The sequence below is a fragment of the Nycticebus coucang genome, chromosome 22 (genome assembly GCF_027406575.1).
Source record: "Nycticebus coucang isolate mNycCou1 chromosome 22, mNycCou1.pri, whole genome shotgun sequence".
Lineage (NCBI taxonomy): Eukaryota > Metazoa > Chordata > Mammalia > Primates > Lorisidae > Nycticebus > Nycticebus coucang.
The window spans coordinates 3,802,566-3,829,051 of record NC_069801.1 but is presented as its reverse complement, the minus strand read 5'-3'; the positions used below and the strand labels follow the sequence as shown (position 1 = coordinate 3,829,051).

Below are 26,486 nucleotides of genomic sequence, written 5' to 3'. Positions count from 1 at the left end.
AGGTGGGGACATTGATCTCCCAGGGTTTCCACCCAGCAGTTCAGCCTTCCTGGGTGCCCTGATCTGGGTTTTGATGGGGGCTGCAGGGACCCTGGGGACCCCTCGTTTCAACCCCAAGGAACTTTGGTTTCTGGTATGATGCTGGGGTGCTGTGTCTGACTCCCTTTGCCGGGTCTCTGAAGGGGTCTTGGAGAGGATCAGAGCTAGCTCTGTGTCCTGCTCCATCCAGATCAGCAGGGTCTCAGGGGCTCCTGGCCTGTCCCCACCTGCCCAGCTGGCCTTGCTCTCTCATTTCCTCTTGGGCTCCAGCCTCCAAGCTATTGATTCCCTGAGCTGCCTATTCAGAGTCTGGAAAATTGAAATAGATTTTCCGTGGCGCCACCGAGGGTATAGCTGGGCTTATAGCTCCGTGTCCCTGCATGTGGTGTGGCTGGAGGAGGGCCTGGGCGGGTCCACCTCTGCAGTGTGTGTTCCTGCCTCTAGGCCCCACCCCTTCCTCAGCCTAGCAGCGGGAGAGGCTGCGGGGTGGGGGTAGGGGGATCTTTACTCCCCAGGTGGCTAATTGCCCTGTGGCAGCTCTAAACAAACAGCCTCACCCCTGCTGGCCATTCCCAGGTGGCCGGAAGAGTTGGGGGTGGCTTCAGGTGGTGCCGGCAGAGGCTGGCAGATGGGAAAAGGGCTTTTGGTCCCAGGATATCTCTCTGGGGTCCAGGTGCCGACCTTAGGTGGGCAGAGGTGCCCTTGTGGCCCTGCTGACTGTAGGGCTGCTGGCTCCATTGGAGTCAGCTTGTTTCTGGGGGTCTGGACAGTGTAGGGGCTCTTCCCAAGGGGACTAGCTTTTCAGGCAGTTGTGGAAGAAGGGCAGTGCAGTGGCCAGAGCAGACAGACTCTGCCTTTCCCTTTCTTTGCTATGTGATTTTTAAGCAAGGTCTTCGCCTCCCTGAGCCTCAGCCACCCCATCTGAAAGGGCTGATGGCAGAAACGGTCCTTTTTCTTGTTGATTGCATGAGGGCTTGGTGACATGATGGTGGGAAGTGACCAGTGAGTGGCACTTGTTGGCTATGGTTACCATTGTTTTTTAGGTCCTGGAGTGAGGAAGAAGATCAAAGGCGCCAAAGATGGGAAGAAAAAGGGCAAGGGGAAAAAGGTGGCTGGGCTCAAGTTCCGCTTTGGAGGGATCAGCAGCAAGAGGAAGAAAGGCTCCTCGGTGTGTGAGTGTGGGGCCTGCGCGTGCACGGGCCGTGCATGCCTTTGTGTGTGCGCACGGGCTGGGGTGACCCTGGAAGGCCAGTCTTCAGGTCATTCTCATGACCTAGCTGGGTCCCGTAACCCTCCATTACGTTCTCCATTCTACCCTACAGGGCTGCTGGGACTCAGCTTCCCCACTTGCTTGCTGAGGGGTTTAGATGGGATCCTTCCGAGGGTCCCCCTAGCTTGGACTCAGGCAGGGAGCTTTCTCCTGCCCATCCTCTTAAGCTGGGAGCTCAGTCCTGGCTCTCGTGTCCACAGCTGCTGCTCCCCCAGCAGTGGACAGAGAATCATCTGGCTGCTTGGAGTCCTGGTGGGTCCATGGGAGCTGGCTAGAGCCCTGATTGACTCCCCCCACCCCCGTTCACCCCCAGGGCCATCTTTGGGCCCAGGTTCAGACCCTGAGCCTGTGTCTTCGCCTTGGAGGGGTGTGGGGGGCATTTACCCTCCTCACCTCCACAGGGCAGCTGTTTCTCTCACCCAGCCCTGCAGGGGGCCAGAGATGGGCCCAGTTTTTCTGCCTCTTGGCAGCCCGTTACATAGCCTGCAGTAGAGGGGAGCATGGAGCAGAAGGTGGGGTCCAGCTCAGCTCAGCAGATATTTGTTGAGCACCCAACAGGTGCCAGGCCCTCTGCTCAGCTATGGTGGTCCCTGCTCCTGCAGCACTCGTAATGTGGCAGGATGTTCACTGGCAGAGAGCCCATGTGGTGTCAGGACACCTGGCACACAGGCTGTGTGGTGGGTCCTGTGAAGGAGAGACTGGGAGGACTCCTTGGCGGAGTTGTCCTCAGAGCTGCTCCTTGAAGGATGTGTAGAAGTTTGGCAGGATGGAGGCAGAAAATGTGGGAAATGTCTAGGGCTGGGGGCAGGGCTTGGGGTGGGCTGAGACATCAGGCCGGATTGGACTGGTGTGCTGGGCTGTGGCATAAGATTTCTAGCTGGTGCCTGTAGTCCCAACTACTTGGGAAGCTGAGGCAAGTAAATCACTTAAGCCCAAGAGTTTGAGGTTGCTGTGAGCTGTGACACCACAGCACTCTACCCAGGGTGACATAGTGAGACTCTGTCTCAAAAAAAAAAAAAAAAAAGATTTCTAGCTGGGTGGGGGGACAGTGCGAGCCACAGGGAGCACTGTGTCTCCGGAGCCTTTTCAGTGCCCTCCTCCACCCCTGCCGGCCCAGACCGGTGAAGCCCCCTGGATGGAACCCACTGGGATGGAACCGGGTCCTCCCCATGCCCTGCGCTCACAGGCCGCTCCCCTCCCCCTGCAGAGTGAGGAGGACGAGCGGGAGGAGTCGGACTTCGACAGCGCCAGCATCCACAGCTCCTCCATGCGCTCTGAGTGCTCCGCAGCCCTGGGCAAGAAGAGCAAGAGGCGGCGCAAGAAGAGGAGGAGTAGGGCTTCCGTCGGGGCCCCGGGGTCCCGGGCCCTTCCAGGAGGACATGTGGGGGAAGGGCATCCCGGTGCCCCCAGTGTTTCCTCCACCGCCCTGGTCTCTACTGTTAGCATACTCAGTGTCCTGTCCCAGCCAAGAAAGAAAAAGAACAAGGCACCTGTGGTCTGAGCCACCCAGGGCGTTTGTGCTGGCAGTTAGGGACTGGAGCGGGGAGTGCTGCCCCATTCAGTCACCCACCCCTCTGCCATCCTCCTGATGCCCACCTGTGCCCTCACCCCGTCCTGGCTCCTCCATCCCCTCCTCCTCTCCTTTTATCCATCCGTGCATTTGTCCATCCATTTATTTGTGTATTCACCCACCCACTCTCCCTCCCTGCCCTCCTTCCTCCTCTCCTCTTCCCATCTTCTATGCATCTCTTTACTCTCTTACTGCCTTGGCCATTCCCCCATTTGTTTAGCCCACTGCTTCACCCACCCATCCACCCATCCATTAGCTATTAATGTGCTTATCTGGCCGGGGTGGTGGAGACTGCTGTGCACCAGGAGTGGGCATGAGCCCCAGCATGACTGCCTCTCTCCCATCCCAGTTGATGATGGTGATGGCTACGAGACGGACCACCAGGACTACTGTGAGGTGTGCCAGCAGGGAGGTGAGATCATCTTGTGTGACACCTGCCCACGGGCCTACCATCTCGTCTGCCTCGACCCAGAGTTGGAGAAGGCTCCCGAGGGCAAGTGGAGCTGCCCGCACTGCGTAAGCCTTGGGCAGAGGTCTGGGCTGGGGGGTGGTCCACACCTGGCTTCCTGGCCGGGGTGCAGAATGTCACCTGGGAGCAGAATGGGGGGAGGTGCTGTGGGGACAGGAGGGAGTCAGGGCTAGTGTGGGGGGACCTGGCTCATGATGCCTCCACCCGGGCTTCCTGCTCCTGCTCCAGGAGAAGGAGGGGATCCAGTGGGAGCCTAAGGAGGACGACGAGGAGGAGGAGGAGGGCGGCTGTGAGGAGGAGGAGGACGACCACATGGAGTTCTGCCGCGTGTGCAAGGACGGTGGTGAGCTGCTGTGCTGCGATGCCTGCCCATCCTCTTACCATCTGCACTGCCTCAACCCGCCGCTATCCGAGATCCCAAACGGTGAATGGCTCTGCCCGCGCTGTACTGTGAGTGCTCCGCCCGCGCCGCCCCGCCCACCGGGGGGACAAGCCTCACCCTCCAGGGGGGACTCTTGACAAGGGTCCACCTACGCTGGCTCAGGCCCCACCTTGCCTGCCCGAGTCAGGCCTCCCCATTGACAAAGCCCCATCCCTCCTCCAGGGACAAATCCTGCCCACTGTGGGGCGCTCCTAGTCAAGGCCCCGCCCCTGGAAGTTCAGGCCCGCCCCTCTTGAGGCCCCTCCCACCCAGCCCGGCCCCCCTTCTCTCAGGCCCCCTCTGCTTCCAAATCCCCACCCCAGACTTGAGGAGGGGATTCTTTCCACAGTTTATCCCGGAAGCACTGTGGAAAGACAGGCGTGGTCATGCTGACACCACAGCCCTGTGTTTGCCTGCACCAAGTGCTTCACAGTATTCCCCTAACTTCACCAACTATTCTAGTACCATGTTGTTTATTTTCATTTTTAGATAAGAAAATTGAGGCTCAGGGAGGTAAAGTGACTTGCCTAAGGCCATACGATGGCAGAACTGTCTGTCCACTGAGACCCAGGTGGCTGGTGCCACTCTGGACGTACCTCCTGTCCTGAGGCTGGGGGTAGAGAGGGTAGGAGGCTCATGAGGCTGAAGCCTCATTTTCTGCAAGGAGAGGGGAGTGCCCTTCACTCCCAATCACAGCAGGCATCTGAGTTGTCTTCCTGACCCACTCCCAGGGCTGGGTCTTCCATGCCCCCTGGGTCCTGAGCTGTGCTGTGGTTAGCCCTCTGTCATCCTGTGTGTATCTGGGCTGTGCTGTGGTTAGCCCTCTGTCATCCCGTGTGTATCCGGGCTGTGTAGTGTGCGCACATGCATGTCCGTGTCTGCGTAGGCATCTGGGGAGGACCCTTTTCATGCGTACAGCCTTCTGTGCTTTCTTGGAATTGGTGGGAGGTCCTGGGCTGGGAGGGGAGTAGGGGCTGAGGTCCGTCCAGGGCCTTCTCTGCAAGGTACAGATAGGGGCAGGTTGGGTGGGAGCTTGAGGTCGGGGAAGGAGGGTGCCCTTCCATACTCCCCTCAGAGCCAGTGGAGAAGGCTCTTTTCCTGCCCTCCCGCCGCCTCCTCCTCTGCCTCTCAGCCTTTGCTATAACTAAGGGCAAAGGAAGGTGACTCTAGAGCTTTGTGGGCCTTCCTATGTGATTTGACCTCCACAACGATCCTAGGAGGGGGAAGGGAGGTTTTACAGATGAGGAGATGAGCTCAGGAGGCTTACACGAGGTTCCAAGGATAGGTGGTGCAGAGCTGGGACCTGCCCTCCCTGACAGAGCTACCTCCCTGAGTCTGTCCTCCCCTACTCTGGTCCAGCCAGGTTCAGAACCGCCTTTTGAGGGCCAGTATTGCTCTGAGACATCTTGGGGTAGTGTGCCGGGTACGCAGAGGGTGGTGTTCATGACCTTTGCCAGCTAGCATCTCTCTGGGATCCTGGAACACATCAGGGCTCCTGAAGTATATCTCTGGTGCCTGGGTGCAGCCAAGTCTGGGTGAGGGCTGGTGAGCAGGGCTACTCTGACTCTGAGCTTCAGGCAGGGGGAGGTCGTACTCCATGGGTGCTCGGAAGTCATGACATGATGTGACCTTCTCTCAGGGGGCTCTAGCAAGAGGTAGAGAAGCAGGAAGCCCACAGATAGGGGTCCTTGGGCTCTGGCCGACGCCGTGGCTCATGCTTGTAATCCTAATACTCTGGGAGGCTGAGGCAGGTGGATTGCCTGAGCAAGTGCCAGACCCTGTCTCTAAAAAATAGCTTAGCGCTGTGGTGGGTGCTTGTAATCCTAGCTACTTGTGAGGCTGAGACAAGAGAATCGCTTGAGGCCAAGAGTTTGAGGTTGCTGAGTTGTGACGCCACGGCACTCTACCAGGGACGACAAAGTAAAACTCTGTCTCAAAAGAAACCCCCAAAAAAACACACAAAGAAAACAAAGTCTTGGCCTCGGCTGCCCACTCTACTGTCCCCCACGCTGGCCACCTCCTGTGTCCACAGGGTGTGTAGGTTCCATCTGGATTGTCATGGGGTTACTGCCATGCTGTTCTGACTTGGGGACAGTGCAGCCGGGTGGAGGGAGCTCATGTGACAGGCTGCTGTTCTGGGAGCATCTGGGCGGGGCCTAGTGCCTAAGGCCTAAACCTGGGGGTCCTCCTCTGTCCACAGTGCCCCCCACTGAAGGGCAAAGTCCAACGGATTCTACACTGGAAGTGGACGGAGCCCCCAGCCCCTTTTATGGTGGGGCTGCCAGGACCTGAGGTGGAGCCGGGCATACCACCGCCCAAGCCCCTAGAGGGCATCCCGGAAAGAGAGTTCTTTGTCAAGTGGGCTGGGCTCTCCTACTGGCACTGCTCCTGGGTGAAGGAGCTGCAGGTGAGGCACCTGTGCCAGGGCTCAGCGCCTGGTGTGAGCCCCTGCAACTCTGCAGCGTTGGTGGGAAGGGGCCGAGTGAGGGGCATTGTTGGGAGTTGGGGAGTGCGAGGCTGGGAGCAAGGCCTCTCCTGCCTGGGACCTGGGCTAGGGGTGAGGTGCTGTGTTGGGAGCTGGGACCCTGGCCCCCTCCCTCCGTTACTGGACACACATGCCCTACCCCGGAGCAGCTGGAGCTGTACCACACGGTGATGTACCGCAACTATCAAAGGAAGAACGACATGGACGAGCCGCCGCCCTTCGACTACGGCTCTGGTGATGAGGACGGCAAGAGCGAGAAGAGGAAGAACAAAGACCCCCTCTATGCCAAGATGGAGGAGCGCTTCTACCGCTACGGCATCAAGCCGGAGTGGATGATGATCCACCGTATCCTGAACCACAGGTGCGTGCCGGCAGGGGGTGGCTGTGGGCCTGGGGCGCAGTGGCTCCTTCACTCTGTGAAACCGGCATGGGGCAGGGCACTGGGGCCTTTCCCTTGGGGCAGCCATCCGGAACCATGGGTCCAGAGCTCCCAACCGCTGGTGATTTCCTGCATCCAGACCCCATGATGGGGTGGGATTCATCCCTGCAGCAGGGGCTGGATGCTGGCTCTTTGCCCCTCTGTTGGCACAGCCTCTCAGTGTCAGGGTACCCACGTCCCCCTCTCACTAGCAGGGTGGCCCTGGGCAAGCTTCTGCACCTCTGTGGAGCTGCTGGCCAGGATCCCAGGGGACCGTGGCGTGAGTGGTTTTGCAGGTGGCCTTCGTCAGACCCAGGTGTGGCCACTGCCCTGAGTGACCCGCTCCCCCCCCATCTGTTCCTTGGATTGCAGCTTTGATAAGAAGGGGGACGTGCACTACCTGATCAAGTGGAAAGACCTGCCCTATGACCAGTGCACGTGGGAGATTGATGACATTGACATCCCCTACTACGACAACCTGAAGCAGGCCTACTGGGGCCACAGGTGGGCCGCAGCGGTTGGGCTGCTGGGCGCCGGCGCTGGGGCCCTCCTCCTGGCCCCAGCTTTGCTCATTGCATCCAATGCCCTTTCCCAGGGAGCTGATGTTGGGGGAGGACACTAGGCTGCCCAAGAGGCTGATCAAGAAGGGCAAGAAGCTGCGGGACGACAAGCAGGAGAAGCCGCCAGACACACCCATTGTGGATGTGAGTGGAGTGCAGGGCACTCGTGTGGGGTTCCCAGGGCCCGTCCATGGCCAGCTTGGCACTTCCTGGGCCCTCCTGGCTTATGCACACTGAGTCAGGCTTGTGCAGGCTGGGGCAGCAGGAAGGCCTGCTCACATACAGCTGATGACATGCCATTCTTACCTGGGAGGAACACCAGCACAGTTGATTTAGCAAAGCATTCTGAGCATCTGCCAGCACCTGGCCCTGGGCTGACCTTTGGGGACAGGAAGTGCACCATCTTCTAGGGGCCTGTGATGGGTATGCAAAGAACACAGAAAGTCTGGAGACTGTCACACACATGTCAGATGCTAAGGGAACGCGAATGGTCCTGTCCCCTGGGAGGACTACATGGGGGAGGTGGCCTTGAGCTGTAGGATCAGAGGCAAATGTTGAGGACCAAGTGGAGGTGCCGGCCATGGCAGGCACAGAGGCTTGGAGCGTGCCCCGGACGTGCATCTGTTCTGTTGTTCATCCAACACATATTGAATAAGTGCCCACTGTGTCCTGGGCCCGGGCCTTGGAGGAGGCGGTGAACAATACCAGTGTGCTACTGACAGCTGGGCTAAAAGTCAGGCTGTTTGGCCATCAGGAACTTTCCCTGATAGAAGACGTCTAGGGCCAGCCACCACGGGAGGACATTGTAGGAGCACTTAAGCCAGGCTGGGAGTCAGGGAGGGTTTCCTGGAAGAAGAGGTGTTCCAGTGAGACCTGAAGAAGAGTTAGGAAGACAGGATGGGAAGAGTATTCTAGGCAGAAGGACTGCACATGCTAAGTCCTGTTGGGTGGCCTCCAGCGGCCTGGGATTTGGGGTGTGCTTGAACCTCTGTCTCTCCCGCAGCCTACAGTCAAGTTTGACAAGCAGCCATGGTACATCGACTCTACCGGGGGCACGTTGCACCCGTACCAGCTGGAGGGCCTCAACTGGCTGCGCTTCTCTTGGGCCCAGGGCACTGACACCATCTTGGCTGACGAGATGGGTCTGGGCAAGACAGTGCAGACCATTGTCTTTCTCTACTCCCTGTACAAGGAGGTGGGCAGGTGGGCTGGGCGGCTGGGGAGGGGCAGTGGCGCTGGCCGAGGGCAGTCGGGCAGTCTCACTGCTTCTGTTCATCTTGCCAGGGCCATTCCAAGGGGCCCTACCTGGTCAGTGCCCCCCTCTCCACTATCATCAACTGGGAACGTGAGTTTGAGATGTGGGCGCCCGACTTCTATGTGGTCACCTACACGGGAGACAAGGAGAGCCGCTCTGTCATCCGCGAGAATGAGTTCTCCTTTGAGGACAATGCCATTCGGAGTGGGAAGAAGGTGTTCCGCATGAAGGTAGGCATCCGTTACCTCAGGGAGGCCCCTGGAGAGGCGCCCAGTCTGGCATGGGGGTCCCTGAGCCTGGCTTTGGTGGCAGCTGGCAGGCAGGTGGGTGAAGGATCTGCCGTAGCCATGAAGTTGCTGCCTTTGACAATTTTCTGGGGCTGCTCAAACATCACCCATCCACCATCACAACTGTGGGTGGCAGCAAACAACAGAAGTGTGCTCTCTCACTCATGGAGGCCAGAAGTCTGAACTCAGCGTGTGGGCAGGGCTGTGCTCCTCTGAAGGCTCTCAGGGAGGAGCCTGCCTTCCTACCTTCTCCCAGCTCTGGTGGCTCCAGGTGTCCCTGGCTAATGGCTGCATCACTGCAGTTTCTGCCCGTTTTCCTGTGAGGTTCTCCCCTTCGTCTCTTATCATCTTATAAAGACACCACTCGCTGGGCATGGTGGCTCACACTTGTAATCCCACCACTCTGGGAGGCTGAGGAGGGAGGATCTCTTGAAGCCGGGACTTTGAGGTTGCTGTGAACTTCACTTGGGTTCCCGTCAGGACCTTCCTGAATGTCAGGCACTTCTCAGACTTAGCTCTTCTTTTTGTTATTTATTTTGTTATTTAAAAAATTGAGGTAAAATATTTATAACATAAAACTTAACCATCATTCCTAGCTACTTGGGAGGCTGAGGCAAGAGAATCGCCTAAACCCAGGAGCTAGAGGTTGCTGTGAGCTGTGATGACATGGCACTCTATTGAGGGTGACAAAGAAAAAAAAATTTAACCATCGTAACTATTTATTTTTTATTAAATCATAGCTGTGTACATTAATGCAATCATGGGGTACCATGCGCTGGTTTTATATATAATTTGAAATTATTTTTTATTTTATTTTTTTGAGACAGTCTTGCCCTGTTATCTGGGCTAGAGTGCAGTGGCATCTATGGTTCACTATAACCTCCAACCTCTGAGCTCAAACAGTCCTCCTACCTCAGCCTCCTGAGTAGCTGGGACTACTGGGTGTGTTCTACCACCTCTGATTAATTTTTTATTTGTTATAGAGACAAGGAGGCCTTGTTATTGACCAGGCTGGTCTTGAACTGCTGGCCTCAAGTGATCCTCCTGCCTCAGCTTCATGAAGTACAAGGATTATGGGCATGAGCCGCCATGCCTAGCCTTACCTTAAGGGTATGGTTCAGCCAGGCATGGTGGTATGCACTTGGATTCCCAGCTACCCCGGAGGCTGAGCATGAATTTGAGGCTGTAGTGCACTATGACTGTACCTGTGAATAGCCACTGCCTTCTAGCCTGGCCAACATAGCAAGAACCTGTCTCTTAAAAAAAAAAAGCAGAGGGTGGCGCCTGTGGCTCAAAGGGGTAGGGCACCGGCCCCATATGCTGGAGGTGGTGAGTTCAAACCCAGCTCTGGCCAGAAACTGGAAAAAAAAAAAAAAAAAGAGCAGGCGTGGTGCCCATAGCTCAGCGAGTAGGGTGCCAGCCACATACACCTGAGCTCAGCCAGGGACTGTTAACAACAATGACAACTACAACCAAAAAAAATGGCCAGGTGTTATGGCAGATGCCTGTAGTCCCAGCTACTTGGCTGAAAGAAGAGAATTGGTTAAGCCCAAGAGTTTGAGGTTGCTGTGAGCTGTGACGTCACTGCACTCTACGAGGGTGACATAGTGAGACTCTGTCTCAAAAAAAAAAAAAAAAAGAGCAGAGGACAGGCATAGTAGTTTCTGCATGTAATCCCAGTACTCTGGGAGGCTGAGGCAGGAAGATTCCTTGAGCTCAGGAGTTTGAAACCAGCCTGAGCAAGAGTGAGAGTCCATCTTTTCTAAAAATAGAAAAACTAGACAGGCAAGGTGGCAGGCACCTGTAGTCCCAGCTATTCAGGAGGCCAAGGCGGGAAGATCGCTTTAGCCCAGGAGATTGAGTTTTGTTGTGAACTAGGCTGACATCACAGCACTCTATCCAGGGTGACAGGGTGAGACTTTGTCTCAAAAAAAAGAGTCCAATTCGTTAACGTTAAGACCATTCACAGTGTTACCCAGCCGGTCTCTCCAGAACTCTTCCTCTTGCAAAATGTAAACTCTTGTCTCCATTAAATGCAAACTCCCATCCATCCCCACCCCCAGTCTTTGGCCGCCACCGTTCTGCTGTCTTCTCTGAATCTGACTACTCCGGGGACCTCCTGAGAGTGGAATCAGAAAGTATGTGACTTTTTGTAACTGGCTTATTTCACTTAGCAGAATATCCTCCGGACTCATCCGTGTCAGAGTGTGGTCAGAATGGCGTCCTTACTAGGGCTGACTAATGTCCTGTCATATGGGTAGAGACAAACGTTTTGTTTATCTGTTTCTCTGTGGATGGACACTTGAGTTACATCTACCTTTTGCTTACTGTAAATAGTGCTTATGTGAACACAGATGTGTGAAGATCCCTTCTGGTCCCTGCTTTCACTTTTTTTTTTTTTTTTTTGGTTGTAGCTGTCCTTGTTTGGCAGGCCCGGTCTTGATTTGAACCCGCCAGCTCTGGTGTATGTGGCCGGTGCCCTAGCCACTGAGCTACAGGTGCTGAGCCATCACTTCTTTTTTTATTTTTATTTTTTTGAGACAGAGTCTCACTCTGTCACCCAGAGTAGACTACCATGGCTAGTTTTTCTATTTTTAGTAGAGACAGGGTCTTACTCTTGCTCAGGCTGATTTCAAACTTCTGAGCTCAAGCAATCCACTCGCCTTGGTTTCTCAGAGTGCTGGGATTACAAAAGGCGTGAGCTACTGTGCCCAGGTTTATTTTTTTGATCTTTTGAGGAACGGGTTAGTTCTTTGAATTCTCAAGGCATTCCTCATGCAGATAGGTGAGGAGACTGACTCTTGGGGTCGTTAATTAAGTTGACAAAGGTCCCAGCAGAAAAGGCCAGGGCTGCAGGCAAACCCAGGTGCCCCCTGCAGGCTACGCCTCTGCAGTGGGGCTCCCTCGCCTCTCTCTGATCCTTTCCTGGGGACTTGGGTTGCTGGGAGAGGCTGGCTTGGCTTGGATGGGCTGCAACACTGGTGGGCCCAGTGCAAAATGAAAATGCAGGGTCCCTTGTTCAAATGCAGAAATAGTTTTTTCCTTCTTTCCCTGGCCTTTCTCTCAACTTGCCATGCTGTTTATTTTGCTTTTTCATGTCGTGCTTCCTCGAGCATGGGGATCCTGGCTGGGGAAGGCAGACCTGCTTAAGCAGTCCCGCCCTGCGAGTTGGTGCATGGAGCATGCACCTGACCTTCTTCCCACTAGCACCCAAAGGTGGCCGGGCACAGTGGTCACCTGGTGGGTGCAGGGAACTGGGGCCTGAGAAGGAGGAGTCACCTTGCATGCTCCACTGTGCCCTGGGACTGTCTTCTGAAACACAAATTCAAATTTGATTAAGAATTTCAAATTCTTAAACCCAGAGTATGGGGTCCCTCTTTCTGTTCAGTTTCTGGCCCTGCCATTTGTTAGCCATGGAAACCTAGGAGAGTGCTCCATCTTGAGGCCGTGTGAGCTCAGACTGGAGACAGTGACAGTGTAGTGACAGTTTACTCATTCGGCTCCTGGGGTGAGGTGAGAGTGGAGAAAAGGGCTCTGCCCCACAACACCTCATGGGGCTCCTCTGGGGCACAGGGCTTGTCTTGTACCATCTACCCATCGGTGGCAGCTAGTACTGTTGTGAGCAGAGGTTGGTGTGGTGGTTATTTTTCATTCCCCTAAACACCAGCCTGTCTCGGGGTGTGCTCTGGGCCTCAGTTGCACCCCTGGTCTGTGTGTTCTCTCTGCTGTCTGGCTGGCCTGGCTCCAGGGCTCCTTGGAGTGTTTGTGGGGTTCCCAGCCATACCTCTTCTTGACTCTTGGTCTTTTGAGACTTTGGTCTGCTCTGCTCCCAGCTCTGCTTTTCCAAACGTGCCTCTTCCCCTCCAGAAAGAAGTGCAGATCAAGTTCCATGTCCTGCTGACCTCCTACGAGCTTATCACCATTGACCAGGCCATCCTGGGCTCCATCGAGTGGGCCTGTCTCGTGGTGGACGAGGCCCACCGGCTCAAGAACAACCAGTCCAAGGTAGGTGGTACTGGCCATGGGGCTCGGGGAGATTGCCAGACCCCAGAGCTGCCCTGGGTGAGTGGCTGCCCTATACCCTGATGGGAGTCCCTCTCCTCCCCTAAGTTCTTTAGGGTCCTGAACAGCTACAAGATCGATTACAAGCTGCTGCTTACGGGGACCCCCCTTCAGAATAACCTGGAGGAACTGTTCCATCTCCTCAACTTCCTGACTCCAGAGAGGTTCAAGTGAGTCACTGGGCCAGGCAGGGATGTGGGTGGTGGGGCTACGGCTGTCTTGGTGCTGACATGTGCTGAGCCTTGATTTCCTTATCAGCAAAATAGGAGCACCAGCCGTGTGGTCCCTCTGTGACGTCCTGCAGAGGGGCGTGGCACCAGCATATGCCGGGTCCCTGGGAAACACCAGCTGCTGCTAATATCTACATTTCCCCTTAGCTCTGCCCCTTAAGACCTCATGGGCCTCCTCTGGGGCACCTGTCCTGGCCCCCATATCCCTGGCTTCCTCCATTATTTCCAGTGATACCCAAGTGGCTCATGTGGGCACAGTGAGGGCAGGGGGCAGGGGTGGTGGAGACGGAGCCCCAGAGCCCCAGCCTCCTGCCCCATTCTGCTCCGGTTTGAAGAGAGCTGATTTTGGAATTAGGAGGCGTAGATTTGAGGGCAGCTTTTGCATGGTCTTGGGGGCCCATTAGGCTCAGCTTTCTTATCTGTAATCTGGGTAATAGTCTCCTACATGGGACGGCTTTAAGGATGAAAAGCCCTTAAGGATGAAAAGCCACATGTCTGGGAGAGAGAGGGGTGTGTGCAGGGTAACATAGGCTCACAAGTTGAGATGACACTCAGGACAATGCCAGGGTTCCCCCACCCACTCGCTAGTCGGCTGGATCCTGCACCCTGCACCCTCAGTCTCAATCCTGACTCCCTCTGCAGAGGGCTTGGCCTGCTCTAGTCCTCTGCTCCTGTGCTTATCTCAGCTCTTTGTTGCAGCAACCTGGAGGGCTTCCTGGAAGAGTTTGCTGACATCTCCAAGGAAGACCAGATCAAGAAGCTGCATGACCTGCTGGGGCCACACATGCTCAGGCGGCTCAAGGCTGACGTGTTCAAGAACATGCCGGCCAAGACCGAGCTCATTGTCCGTGTAGAGCTCAGCCAGATGCAAAAGTGAGTGATGGGGCTCACTAGGGCCCCATCCTGGAACAGCTTCCCTCCTGCCCCACCTCGGGCTTGTCTGCTCAGCTGCCCTCCTTGCAGCCCCAGCTTGGGATTCCTGGGGTGCCTCGCCGGCCCCACCCAGGCTGCAGCTCACTGTTAGCCTACGCTTCCTTCTTAGGGCCTCTTGGTGGGTTTTAGTGACCAGAGTCTGGGCTGCCTGAGTTCTAGCCTGTTCCCTAGGAGCTTACAGGGTGATGCTGGGCCTGTGGCTGCACCTGTCAGGGATGCCCAGGTCTCCCTGTATGTAGGTGCTTGGTCATCAGGAGCCCCAAAGCCTCCCTGGAGAGCAGGGAGGGGGTGCCCCCGGGAGGCTGGCCTGGCCCAGGGGTGCAGCCTGCCTGTCCTGTGCCCCCTACAGGAAGTACTACAAGTTCATCCTCACACGGAACTTCGAGGCACTGAACTCCAAGGGGGGTGGGAACCAGGTGTCACTACTCAACATCATGATGGACCTGAAGAAGTGCTGCAACCACCCCTATCTCTTCCCTGTGGCCGCCGTGGTAGGTGCCCAAGGCTGCTGTGTCAGGTGCTCTGTGGCTTAGGCCCTTGGCATTTCCCCAACAATGATGACCTGGAGATGACAGGTATCCCCCTTGTGCTAGGAGAACTCTCTGAACCCTTCCCTTCCCTCTGCCTCTTTTTTTTTTTTTTTTGTAGAGGTGGAGTCTCACTTTATGGCCCTCCATAGAGTGCCGCGGCCTCACACAGCTCACAGCAACCTCCAACCCCTGGGCTTAAGCGATTCTCTTGCCTCAGCCTCCCAAGTAGCTGGGACTACAGGCACCCACCACAACGCCTGGCTGTTTTTTGGTTGCAGTTTGGCCGGGGCCGGGTTTGAACCCGCCACCCTCGGTATATGGGGCCGGCGCCTTACCGACTGAGCCACAGGCGCCGCCCTTCCCTCTGCCTCTTCCCATGACCTACAAAGTAAGGGAGACATGAGGTCGACCCAGCGTCCCCTCCAGCTTCAGCACCGTGGGACCCCAGGGCAGGATTCTGAGGGATGGACCTGGCTTCACTTGGTCACCAACGGAGGGAGGGCAGAGCCCTGGCACGGGACTCTTCTGTTTTGTTTTTTTTTTTTTGAGACAGAGTTTCATTATGTTGCTCTCGGTAGAGTGCTGTGGCGTCACAGCTCACAGCAACCTCAAACTCTTGAGCTTAAGTGATTCTCTTGCCTTGCCTTAGCCTCCCAAGTAGCTGGGACTACAGGCACCTGCCACAATACCTGGCTATTTTTGTTGTTGTCATCGTTGCTTAGCAGGCCCTCACTGGGTTTGAACCTACCAGCCCTAGTGCATGTGGCTGGCGCCCTAACCATTGAGCTACGGGTGCCAAGCTGGGACTCCTGTTTTTAACCAACTCCCAGGGTGAGTCCCAGGTGTAGCCATGGCTGAGACCCCAGGGCCTGAAGTCGGACACACCTGAGCTTAGACCCAGGCTGCAGCTCTGTGGCCGGAGGGAAGCTTATGGTTAGTTCTGAGCCTCAGCCCTTCCTCTATAAAATGCCAGCTGGAGTGCCCTTGCAGCACTGGTGCGCTGAGTGCTGAGCTGGTGTTGGACCGCACTGTCGTCTCTGTCACTGCTGTTTGGGTTCAGGTTCTAATTTAAGCCTCTAAAACTTACGCCTCCATCCCCTCATGAGAAAGAGAGTTGCAGAGTCAGGCGTGGGAGGTTGTGCTGAGGATGACCTAGCCTTGCGGGCAACCCCGCTGGCTCTGGTGTGGTGGAACCTCTGCTGGGACTTACCCTCTGCTTGATGTTCTGCCCAGCGGGGGTGAGAGTGCTGGCCCTGCCTGGATGCGCCCTGCAGTGACCACCGCAACCAGGCCAAGCTCCTGCTGGGAAGGCCGGTTTAGTTTCAGACTCTGTGGCATCTGTTCAGTCACTGATGTCTCAGTGAACAACCAGGAAACAGGAACAAGGGCAGGGCTGGCAGCCCTCTGAACCCTGCCTGGGGACGCGGTGACTGGAGCCAGGGCCCGTGCGAGCCACAGCCTGTCCCTTGCTATTCAGCCTGGCTGGCTTGGGTCTGGGCCTCATGCTTAGCAGGGCAGATGGGCAGTCAGCCCATGCTAGACCCTTATCTGTCCTCTGCGGCCTGTCTGGTGCAGAGTCAGAGAGGAGGACAGCCTGCCTCACCCCACTTCTGCTGTGTCTGTAGGAGGCCCCTGTCTTGCCTAACGGCTCCTACGACGGCAGCTCCCTGGTCAAGTCCTCGGGGAAGCTCATGCTGCTGCAGAAGATGCTGAAGAAGCTGCGTGACGAGGGGCACCGTGTGCTCATCTTCTCCCAGGTGACAGCCCGATGCTGTGTCCAGCTCCACACCCCACAGAAGCATCCTGTGTTGGTGCTTAAGGCTGCCCCTCAGGTGTCAATGCTGTGTGGGCTGCATGGCTGCGTGTCAGGGGTCATCCTTGGGCCCTGGCATGACGCTGCCCGGGAGCTGGCTGACTGCCAAGTCCAGGAGCTCAGGACAGTTTGCTGTAAAGACCGGCATCTCCCTCGCGTTGCCCCTTCTGGCCGGCACATCCAGGCTTGCCCCCCTCTCCCCTGCTCTTCTCCCTCTCCTGCAGCTGGCATCTCATTAAGTAGGGGCCCTGGGACTAGCTTGGGAGGAGCCCCTCTCTCCAGCTTGATCCTGAAGGTTCACTGGCATTGTAGTGTTTTGAGCAGTCAGAGACAGAGCTGTCTGGCCCAGGATATTTGTGCATTTGTCCCTCTGTTCCTTTGTTTGCATCTGTCATGTGTCAGGCTCTGTGCTAGGCACATGGGTATAGGGACGAATAAGTCGGTACTTGTACTCAGCTGCCCTGTCTAGTTAGCTGTCTCTGGGGTCAGCTCTGTGTCAGGGGCTACGGTGATGGTCCTGCAGTCCTGAGACTAAAAATGTTCCCTCATGGTCGGACCAAGCTAGGAGCACTGCTGATCCCGGAGTCCAGGGTGCAGCTCCCATGCACAAATGTCAGCTGAAAACTGCACAAGCTGCCTGTAGCAGGCTGAAGAACCTGGGAGCAGGCCAGGCTTGGGAGCAGGAGCTGACCCAGCAGTGGGCTGGCCTGGAGCCAGCCATACTCCCTGCTACCTCTGCCAGTGTGAGACATGAGTCTGGGCTGAGAGCTGGGGCGACCAAGTGGAGGGAACCACACCACTGCTAGAGATGTGCCCAGAGAGAAACCATGGAAGATGGCTTGAGGCCAGGTGTTTGAGATCAGCCTGAACCAACAAAGTGAGACTCCGTTTCTGCCAAAAATCGAAAAAAATTAGCCAGATGTGGTAGTGCACACCTGTAGTTCTAGCTACTCGGAGGTTAAGGTAGGAGCTGTGATCATGCCATTGCATTTCAGCCTGGGTGGCAGAGCAAGACCTGGTCTCTAAAAACAGAAAAAAAAACCCCAACAAACCCAAATGAGCCTATAAACTCAAATTCCAAAAGCCATACAAAACCAAATGCCAAGACATCCGTAAAAGAGTAAGTAGAATCCAAATGGAAAGAACAGCAGGATAGCCCACAGAAGACTTTAAATGAACAGGTTTATTTGTAGCCTATAAACTCAGTTACTTGAGCCCATGAGTTCAAATCCAGTCCCGACTCTTAAAACAATAAAACAAACATGTTTAGGATACTTAATACAGCAACCCATACTCAGTAAAAACAAGAAATTAATTAAGCAAAAGCTGGAAGAAATGAAACAAAAACAACTGGGTAGAAAAATGGAACTGAAGGAAAACTTGATTTCAAAGGCTGGACAGACGGAGCCCTGTGTAATGGAGGTCTGAGGCACTGGGCCCCGGTGCAGAGAGATCTCCCCTGAATGTAGCAGAGGGAGAACCAGAGGGTATCCTGAGAGGCTCCAACAGTCATCTGCTCAGAGTAGCAGAAGAAGAAATGGAGAAAGAGGTGAAGAAGCTGGAGTCAGTGAGAGTTCCCAGACTTGGAGAGAGATGTGAAGTCTCAGATCGGAGTGTACTCTGAGTGCCAAGCGAGAGAAATATAAATAACCTCTAAACACGCAGTGGTTTAGACCTGATACCTACCAAGGAAAGGCAACTCTGACATCTCCTTTGCCACAGCAGGTGGTGGAGACTACAGCAAAATCTCCACTACAGGGAGGGAAAATGTCTGCTGATAGTTTTATTTCTAGTTAAACTCTCTCTCAAGAACAAAGGGCAATATCCAGGGTCACAGGAGCTCAGAAAGGACTGCATTTCTCTTCTCATGAGGAGGGGTAAAATCAGGGAAGACCTCATGGAGGTGGGGATATTTACATTCCCCAGGCAGTAAGGGGGAGGCATTCCAGGAACAGAGGTAGTTTGGAATGGCTGAAAGGTGTGAGAGAAGCCTTGATCCTGCTGAACCTTGAAAGCAGGCTGAGGAGCTGGGACTTCATTCTGTGCAGGGTGAGCCGGGGGTGGGAGGGCTCATGTCAGCTGTTTTAGGCAGATGGTTGCGGGGCTGGTGTGGAGGCTGGATAGGCTCTGAGGGGGTGAGGTTGGAGGCCACATTCTTTCCAGAGTCCTGCATCAGGCCTGCCTCCGGCTCAGCTGCCTCCCCACTCCCCACCACTCTCTCCCCTAATTGTGGTGGGGTCCCTGCCCACAGCCCCGTGTAGCTCCTTTCTCTGTGGTGTGTCCTCACATGTCCCTCTCCTGTGCAGATGACCAAGATGCTGGACCTCCTGGAGGATTTTCTGGAGTACGAAGGCTACAAGTATGAGCGGATTGATGGTGGCATCACCGGGGGCCTCAGGCAGGAGGCCATCGACAGGTTCAACGGTACCTCTGCCTGAGGGCTCTGATGGGGATCCCATTGGTGTCTTTGCCATGGCTGTGACCAGACCACCTAACTAACTGCTGCCTGAATGGCCAAAGAAAGCAGACTGGTTCCTGGGTCAGAGCCATTCCCCCCAGTCTCAAATGCTGAAGGGATTTTCTTCCATGGAAACTTCTGGGGGTCTGCTGAAATTTTTAGGGCCCAGTAGATCATACCTGTTCTACATGGAATTAGAAATAGACAAGGAGGAAGGCGGATTGAGGAGGAAATTGTTGCCTCTCTCACCAGACAAGGCTGATGTTGAGGATTTGCCTGGCACCTGCTGGCCTTTAATGGTGCCAGGTAATCCCTAGTTATAAGAAATGCTGGACGGTGCCAGAGCCTGCGCCCATGCACAGGCAGGAGGTACAGAGCCCGTGTGCTCCCTGGGGCCATGTCCAGGGGCAGGAGAGAGCGGGAGCAGGGCGCACATGGCTGTGTTGCTCTCCCAGACTCACCTGTCTGCTTAGTCCTCCCTGCCTGGGTGGCAGAGGCGAGGGGGCAGCTCCCCTCATAGTGAAGGACTCCCCTGGAGCAGGGAGTGGTCAGCTGAACTGGTGGCCTCCTCGGTGGCAAGTTTGCGGCAAATAGTGACAAGCTTTGTGTCCCTGGGGCTTGTGGACATTTCCCAGTGTCTACCCTTGGAAAAGTGCTGGAGCCACACTGTGAGGACGCTCAGAGCAGTGGTTTGTCTTGTCCACTCATGCCAGAGACACAAGGGAGGCACAGTGGGTGCCGAGTTTGAGGATCTAGACATGGCCCAGGCCACATGCGGAAGCAGGAGTGACTGAAGCATTGGGGGACTGGGTGGCTGTGTGCAACTTCGGTGGGAGCTGTGGTCAGTCCTGGTCACTTAAGGAAGGGCCCTGATGGCCTGAGAACCAGCTATCCCCTGACTATGACAGTCCAGATTGCCCAGTGGAGCAGGACCCTGGGCCCTACATCTGTGTCCCTGTGTGTTCCCTAGCCACCTTATAGAATCAGCAGGCTGGGAGAGGCTGGGCTGGGGGGGGGGGTGTCTCTGGGGGACATGGAGGGCTGGGCTATTTAGGGCGTCATGGTGGCTAACCCTCAGTAGCAGCTCTGCCTGTATTTGCTGGCTGTTTGAACTTTGTTTTTAATTGACTTCTTCCTCATTCTAGCTCTTTCCCATGGGCCCGGGCTCAGAGCACCATTAGGGGCTAAAGGGTCTCAGGTTGGGTCTGTTCCAGCCCCCGGAGGCAGGTGTGGCCGCCCCTTTGTGATGGAGTCACTGGCCTTGTCCTGTTTCTCTGTCAGGGACCTGTTGCTGCAGTTCTTGCCTCGTGCTGTCCCTCCCACCCTGCTGTCATCCCTGTCCCTAGCCAGGTGTGCCCCACTCATCCCCGTCCTGGCCTCTCTCCCCAGCCCCCGGGGCGCAGCAGTTCTGCTTTCTCCTCTCCACCCGGGCGGGCGGCCTGGGCATCAACCTGGCCACTGCAGACACGGTCATCATCTATGACTCGGACTGGAACCCGCACAACGACATCCAGGTCTGTGCCTCCCCTCCCCACAGCCTGAGCCCTCTCAGTGGGCCCCTCGTCCTTGGCCTTGGGCAGGTTCCCCATTCTTCATACTCTCTGGTGTGACCCCCCTTGCTTCCCCTGGTTCTGGGGGCTTCCCTCCCCTGTGGAATTTTAGCTTGGGCCCCTGTCCCTCCAGCCCCCTCGTTTTTCAGAGGAGGAAATGGGCCCAGAGAGGGCTGGGAGGTATCCAAGGGCACAGGGCAGTCTGTGGTGGCTACTGACCCTGATCCTTCCCAACATTCTTAGGGCCAAGGCCATGGAGGGCGGCAGGATTAGCGAGTCTTGGGACCCAGATAGGCATCAGTTTTGAAGGGGATGAGGGGCCTAGAGGGGGAGCCTTTTGGAGGTGATGGACAGGGTGAAATGGGAGGCTTAGAGGGACTAGGGCTGTGGGAATAGAGCCACCTTGATGTCCCCTGGCCACCCCACTCGGTGGCTGGAACACACATTTAACACACTTGTGGCAGCACACACACAAACTCGTGTCTCTCACGCATGTGTTTGCACACATGTGCATTCAGTCACACATTCACACTGTTAACGCTGGGGTCACATCAGTGGGGATGCAGAGTCTCAGGCATGTGCTTGTTACACTGTGTAGTTTTAGGGCCTTGCTGCCCTCAGAAGGTCGCTGTGTCTCTCTGACTCATGGTCATGCTGTCCTGTTACCAGCTCACTCACAGGGGGCTGCAGCTCCCTAACTCCCCATGACCCGCCCTTGGAGCCCCGTGTGGCTCCTGTTACACCCAGCACGCTGGCCCCATTGGCTCTCGCATGCACCCTTACACAGTCACAGTCCTGCCTAGCTCTACCTGCCCAGGTACATTTCCACTTTGACCCCAGCCTGGCGCCCAGTGGCCCTCTGCATGGTCCTCCTTCCAATCCACCTGCACGCCCCTTGCTGCATGGTGCCCGCCCCGTACCCAGAGCCCTCAGTCAGCCCCAGGGCTGAGCTGCAGGTCTCCCCAGGCCTTCAGCCGTGCCCACCGCATCGGGCAGAACAAGAAGGTGATGATCTACCGCTTCGTGACGCGGGCCTCGGTAGAGGAGCGCATCACGCAGGTGGCCAAGCGCAAGATGATGCTCACACACCTCGTGGTGCGGCCCGGCCTGGGCTCCAAGTCGGGCTCCATGACCAAGCAGGAGCTGGATGACATCCTCAAGTTCGGCACGGAGGAGCTCTTCAAGGATGACGTGGAGGGTGGGCCTCTGTTGGCAGGGAGCATGGTGGGGGGACGGGAAGCCCTGCTTGAGGCACACCCTCCATAGCCTGCAGGGCCCCTGCAGCCCCATTGCACACTGCCTCCCTCTCCTCTGCTCCCAGTCAGGGCAGGCCAGGGTGGCATCTGTGGGTGCTTCCTGCCCACCCTGCAGCCCCTCAGAGCTCCTTCACCAGTACTCCCTCTGCCCTGCAGGCATGATGTCACAGGTCCAGAGGCCTGCCACACCCATCCCTGATGTCCAGTCCTCCAAAGGGGGTGCCCTGGCCGCCAGCGCAAAGAAGAAGCATGGGAGCACCCCGCCAGGTGGGGCCCCCCCGAGCCCAGCCCCCAGCTCCTCCTCTGTCCAGCCTGCTACTCCTGGAGAGGAAGGGGTTCCTCCTTTGGCCCCTCTCTTGGGTGTCCTGGGACTGCTGGGTAGGCAGGAGTGGGGCCGTTACAGGGCAGTTTCCTCTGTCTGGTTACCCTGTGCGGGGACTGGGAAGGGCCATGAGGGAAGTCTGTGGCTGGACATGGGGGCTTTTTGTCTGTGCGCCCATCCTGCACCCTGTCTGCCCCAGGTGACAACAAGGACGTGGAGGACAGCAGTGTGATACACTATGACGATGCGGCCATCTCTAAGCTGCTGGACAGGAACCAGGATGCCACAGACGACACGGAGCTGCAGAACATGAATGAGTACCTGAGTTCCTTCAAGGTGGCGCAGTACGTGGTGCGCGAGGAGGACGGTGTGGTGAGTGTCCGGTGGCCCTGCCCCACCCCAGCTTAGGCTCTTCCCTCCAGCTTGCCCACCCACCATGCCCGATCTCCCAATCTCTGCCCTCAACCAAAACTGGGCTCCCCACACCAGAGACACTTGGGCAAGGCAGAGGGAAGGGACGGAAGGCCCGGGGCGGCTTGGCCACTGCCTTTGCAGATGTCTTTAGCTGTCCCCTCCCTGGCATCCCTGGGCTAAGTCCCGTCTCTCTCCCACCCCTGCCTCTGCTCTGTATCAGGGCTCCCCGAGTTCCAGAACGCGCCTGCTGCCTCTTCTCCCTTCCCCAGCAAACCTCAGTTACCCACAGTGCTTCTCCCGGCTTTCCCGGTAGCCCTTCCCAGCCTCTTTAGCTTCCTCCACCCTCCCCACAGAGCCCTGTGTCTGTCATCCCTCCTTTTGAAGTTCCTCCCTTTGAAACTGGGAGGCCAGGTGCTGGGGCTTATTCAAGTGTAGACCCCAGGTTGGAGCAAGGCCAGGGAATACTCCTAGAGTAAGCAAATGAGCCAATGAGTGAATGAAGGGACTGGGCAGAGTGGTGGCAGGGAGAGGAAGACCCGCTGGGGCGGGGTGGTCAGGGAGGGCTTCCTGGTATAGGTAGGCCATGCAGTTAATCCTCCGGCCTGAGCGGGCGGGGGCCAGGCATGGTGCAGGCCGCCTCCTGCCCCCACCGAGCCACCCTCCTCCCTGCCCGCATCCCCAGGAGGAGGTGGAGCGTGAGATCATCAAGCAGGAGGAGAATGTGGACCCCGACTACTGGGAGAAGCTGCTCCGGCACCACTACGAGCAGCAGCAGGAGGACCTGGCCCGGAACCTGGGCAAGGGCAAGCGGATCCGCAAGCAGGTCAACTACAATGACGCCTCCCAGGAGGACCAGGGTGCGTTTCGGGGCTGGGGGGCTGTGCAGGGAGCCCCTGGGCGAGGCGTGGGGCTGGGCGGCAGGTGCCGTGCGGATAGCCTGAGCAGGGAGGTGGGCGGAGCAGGCTTCTTGGAGAGAAGGGAGTTGGGGGAACAAGGTGGGTACCCGAGTACTGACTACCTCACTGCTGGTGGTGTGGCCCCGGGCAAGTCTTCTAGAGGAAAAGAGGAGCGATGGCAGTGTAATTCCTTAGTGCTCAGTGTGCGGTTGCGGGGATATCGAGTTCATAAGTTCCTGGTAGTCACTGCTTACTGGACTGGGCACAGAGCCTTGCCCAGCTCACTCCATACCCCCTGCCTGGCCCCTGCAGAGTGGCAGGATGAGCTGTCCGATAACCAGTCTGAATATTCCATCGGTTCTGAGGATGAGGATGAGGACTTTGAGGAGCGGCCGGAAGGGCAGAGTGAGTCTTCGTGTTGGTGACCTGGGCTTCTGCTGAGGCTGTGTGTCAGGAGCTGCTGCTGGCGGGGGTGGGGTCAGCTGCCATCCAGTGTGCTGGCAGATGGGGTAGGGGGTTCAGGAACCCCCAGGCCCCTACCTGAGGAGCTGTGGTGGGCTGCTCCCCAGGTGGACGGCGGCAATCCAGGAGGCAGCTGAAGAGTGACAGGGATAAGCCCCTGCCACCTCTTCTTGCTCGAGTTGGGGGCAACATCGAGGTGAGGGCTGCCTGTACCCCCATCTCCTCAGCCCCTTCCTGCTGCCCCTGGGGTATGGAGAAGGGGCCTAGAGGTAGGGTGGAACACACCCTGGTCTGATCTCCATCCTTTGGGTCCTGCCCCAGGAGACCCTGCCTTCCAAAGCTATGCCCCCTCCCACGCCTTTCTTCTCCCATTCCTAAATTCTCTGATCCTAGCCTGTCTCTGACCTGGGCTCATACAACTGCTCTCCTCCCTGCCCAGGTGTTGGGCTTCAATGCCCGGCAGCGGAAAGCCTTTTTGAACGCCATCATGCGCTGGGGCATGCCCCCCCAGGACGCCTTCAACTCCCATTGGCTGGTGCGGGACCTTCGCGGGAAGAGTGAAAAGGAGTTTAGGTAAAGGAGTTGAGGTGATGGCCCACGGTGTGCCTGCCTGTGCATGGTAGGGCAGGCTCTGGCAGGTGAGCCCACACGGTGGGCAGTGTCACTGCTCCCTGCCAGGCTAAAAGGCATCTAGAAAGGTCACTGCTACTGGGTTTTGAGTGGCTGGGATCCCAGTTCCAAGCAAGGCTGGGGAAACACTGGTCAGTGCCTCTGCCCACACTGGTTGGCACTAACAACAGTGAGGAAGATCTGGGCCACCCATGAGAGGGCTGTCCTAGGAGGTCCCCTGCTGGGATGGCCCCTACTGGCCCTTCCCGAGGTCTAGCCCAGCAGGCCTGCTTGGAAGATAGGTGATGGTTGACGATTCCAGCCAGGATTTACCTGGGGGGCCTGCCAGCCCTCTCAGAGGGATCTTGCCGGCCCCCCACTCCCTGAGCCCCAGTCCCCCCCACCCCAGAGCCTATGTGTCCCTCTTCATGCGGCACCTGTGTGAGCCGGGGGCGGATGGCGCGGAGACCTTCGCGGATGGTGTGCCCCGGGAGGGCCTCTCCAGGCAGCACGTGCTCACCCGCATCGGGGTCATGTCTCTAGTTAGGAAGAAGGTGGGTGAGTAACCCTCTGCAGGGCCTTCCTGGTGGCTGCTTGGGGACCTGGCGCTGCCCCTGGGGGTCAGCACTCAGAGGACAAGCGCCTGGCTCTGGCCACACAGCTGCCCAGGGTCTGAGCCAGGCTGGAGGGATCAGCCTTATCTGGGTGAGGGGCTGTGCGGGTGGAGGCCAGGATGGCCAGTCACGACAGAGTGGGGGACACACAGGGAGACAGGCAGTGGCTGGCCAGCCTTGGACCGAGGCATCAACCACCCCAAGCCTGAGGCACCATCCCCACCGCACCCCAAACCTGTGATACCCCAAGCCTGTGACACCCCAAGCCAGTCCCATTGGCTCCCTGAGGCTGTTAGGGCTGATCTGTGACCATTGCCCCAGGTTCAAGAGTTTGAGCACGTCAACGGGAAGTACAGCACCCCAGACCTGATCCCCGAGGGGCCTGAGGGCAAGAAGCCTGGCGAGGTCATCTCCTCTGACCCCAACACACCGGTGCCTGCCAGCCCTGCCCACCTCCCGCCAGCCCCGCTGGGCCTGCCAGGTCTGGGGTCCAGGCGAGTGGGGGGTAGGGAAAACACCTGGGGTCTGGGGGTGACAAGGTCACAGTGACCCCAAGTCATCTGTTCACCCCACAAAAGACAGCCTCTCTTCCCCACGCAACTTATGTCGGCTGTAGTGTCGTTCTCCGGGGAGTTTTCTTCGTAATAAGAGTTTTGAGAGATAATTCACGTACACACGACAACATCCGCTCCTCGTTCACATGTGTGGTTCAGTGGTTTCTAGAGTAGTCACAGGTTTGTGTAGCTGTCAGTGCTAACGCTAGACCATTTTCATCTCCCCCAGAGAAACCCTGTGTCCATGAGCAGTTATTTCCCCCTTCCCCTAGGCCCAGGCCAATACTGGCCACATCTGCCTCTCTGGGCCTTTTGTATAAGTGGAATCCTACGATGTGTATGTTTCACGTGTTGCCCCCTTCGCTGAGCTCGGTTCCGGGCTCATCCACACTGTTGGTGTGTCAGTTCTTTGTCCCTTCTCGTGCTGAATGACACTTCGTTTTATTTATCATAGAATTTGGGTTGCTCCTGCCTTTTGGCTGTTGTGAATTGTGCTGCTGTGAGCATTTGAGTTCTGAGTGTTGTGTGGACACGGGTGTTCCGTCCTCTCGGGTATGTGCCTGGTGGTGGAATCCCTGGGTCTTGTGACAATTCTTTTTAACCTTTTGAGGAACTAGAAGATTGTTTTCTAAACTGGCTGTGCTGTTTTACATTTCTGCCAGTAACGAGGGTTCCAGTGTCTCTGACCCTTCATCGGTACTTATCCGACTTTTTGTCCCCAGCCATCCTAGTGAGTGTGACGTGGCCTCTCCTTGTGGTTCTGATTTATGTGACCCTGATGCCAAAGATGTCAAGCATTGGCTGTCTGTAGGTCTTCTCTGAGGAAGGTCTTTTCAGGTCCTTGGCTCCTTTTTAATTGGGTTATCTGTCTCCAGGTGTCATTTGTTTATTTGGGCAAAGTGTCTTCCCTCAGTTGAGTCTCACAGGCCTGGGGCAGACATACCTATCCCCAGGTGACAGGTGAGGCCCTAAGAGGCCCAACCCCTCTTGAGGACACCCTGATCCTCTG

The 26,486-nt window shown here is 56.8% G+C and overlaps 1 protein-coding gene across 9 annotated transcripts in view; it reads left to right on the top strand.

The window, feature by feature from the left end:
* The window catches only part of CHD5 (chromodomain helicase DNA binding protein 5), a 63,701-nt gene that overhangs the window by 25,167 nt on the left and 12,048 nt on the right, over positions 1–26,486 (top strand). For 7 of the 9 annotated variants that reach the window (XM_053576553.1, XM_053576554.1, XM_053576555.1 and 4 more), the window contains 26 exons: positions 1,083–1,207; positions 2,517–2,640; positions 3,229–3,395; positions 3,577–3,798; positions 5,970–6,176; positions 6,404–6,615; positions 7,045–7,176; positions 7,268–7,376; positions 8,236–8,427; positions 8,517–8,717; positions 12,642–12,779; positions 12,885–13,006; positions 13,766–13,939; positions 14,349–14,490; positions 16,155–16,286; positions 18,649–18,766; positions 20,190–20,314; positions 21,317–21,548; positions 21,763–21,873; positions 22,128–22,300; positions 23,025–23,199; positions 23,551–23,643; positions 23,808–23,896; positions 24,140–24,273; positions 24,719–24,863; positions 25,245–25,404. In XM_053576553.1, coding sequence (XP_053432528.1) covers positions 1,083–1,207; positions 2,517–2,640; positions 3,229–3,395; positions 3,577–3,798; positions 5,970–6,176; positions 6,404–6,615; positions 7,045–7,176; positions 7,268–7,376; positions 8,236–8,427; positions 8,517–8,717; positions 12,642–12,779; positions 12,885–13,006; positions 13,766–13,939; positions 14,349–14,490; positions 16,155–16,286; positions 18,649–18,766; positions 20,190–20,314; positions 21,317–21,548; positions 21,763–21,873; positions 22,128–22,300; positions 23,025–23,199; positions 23,551–23,643; positions 23,808–23,896; positions 24,140–24,273; positions 24,719–24,863; positions 25,245–25,404 — 3,954 coding nt within the window. The remainder of the gene's footprint in view (positions 1–1,082; positions 1,208–2,516; positions 2,641–3,228; positions 3,396–3,576; positions 3,799–5,969; positions 6,177–6,403; positions 6,616–7,044; positions 7,177–7,267; positions 7,377–8,235; positions 8,428–8,516; positions 8,718–12,641; positions 12,780–12,884; positions 13,007–13,765; positions 13,940–14,348; positions 14,491–16,154; positions 16,287–18,648; positions 18,767–20,189; positions 20,315–21,316; positions 21,549–21,762; positions 21,874–22,127; positions 22,301–23,024; positions 23,200–23,550; positions 23,644–23,807; positions 23,897–24,139; positions 24,274–24,718; positions 24,864–25,244; positions 25,405–26,486) is intronic. The other 2 variants (XM_053576562.1, XM_053576561.1) reach the window with 2 other exon arrangements.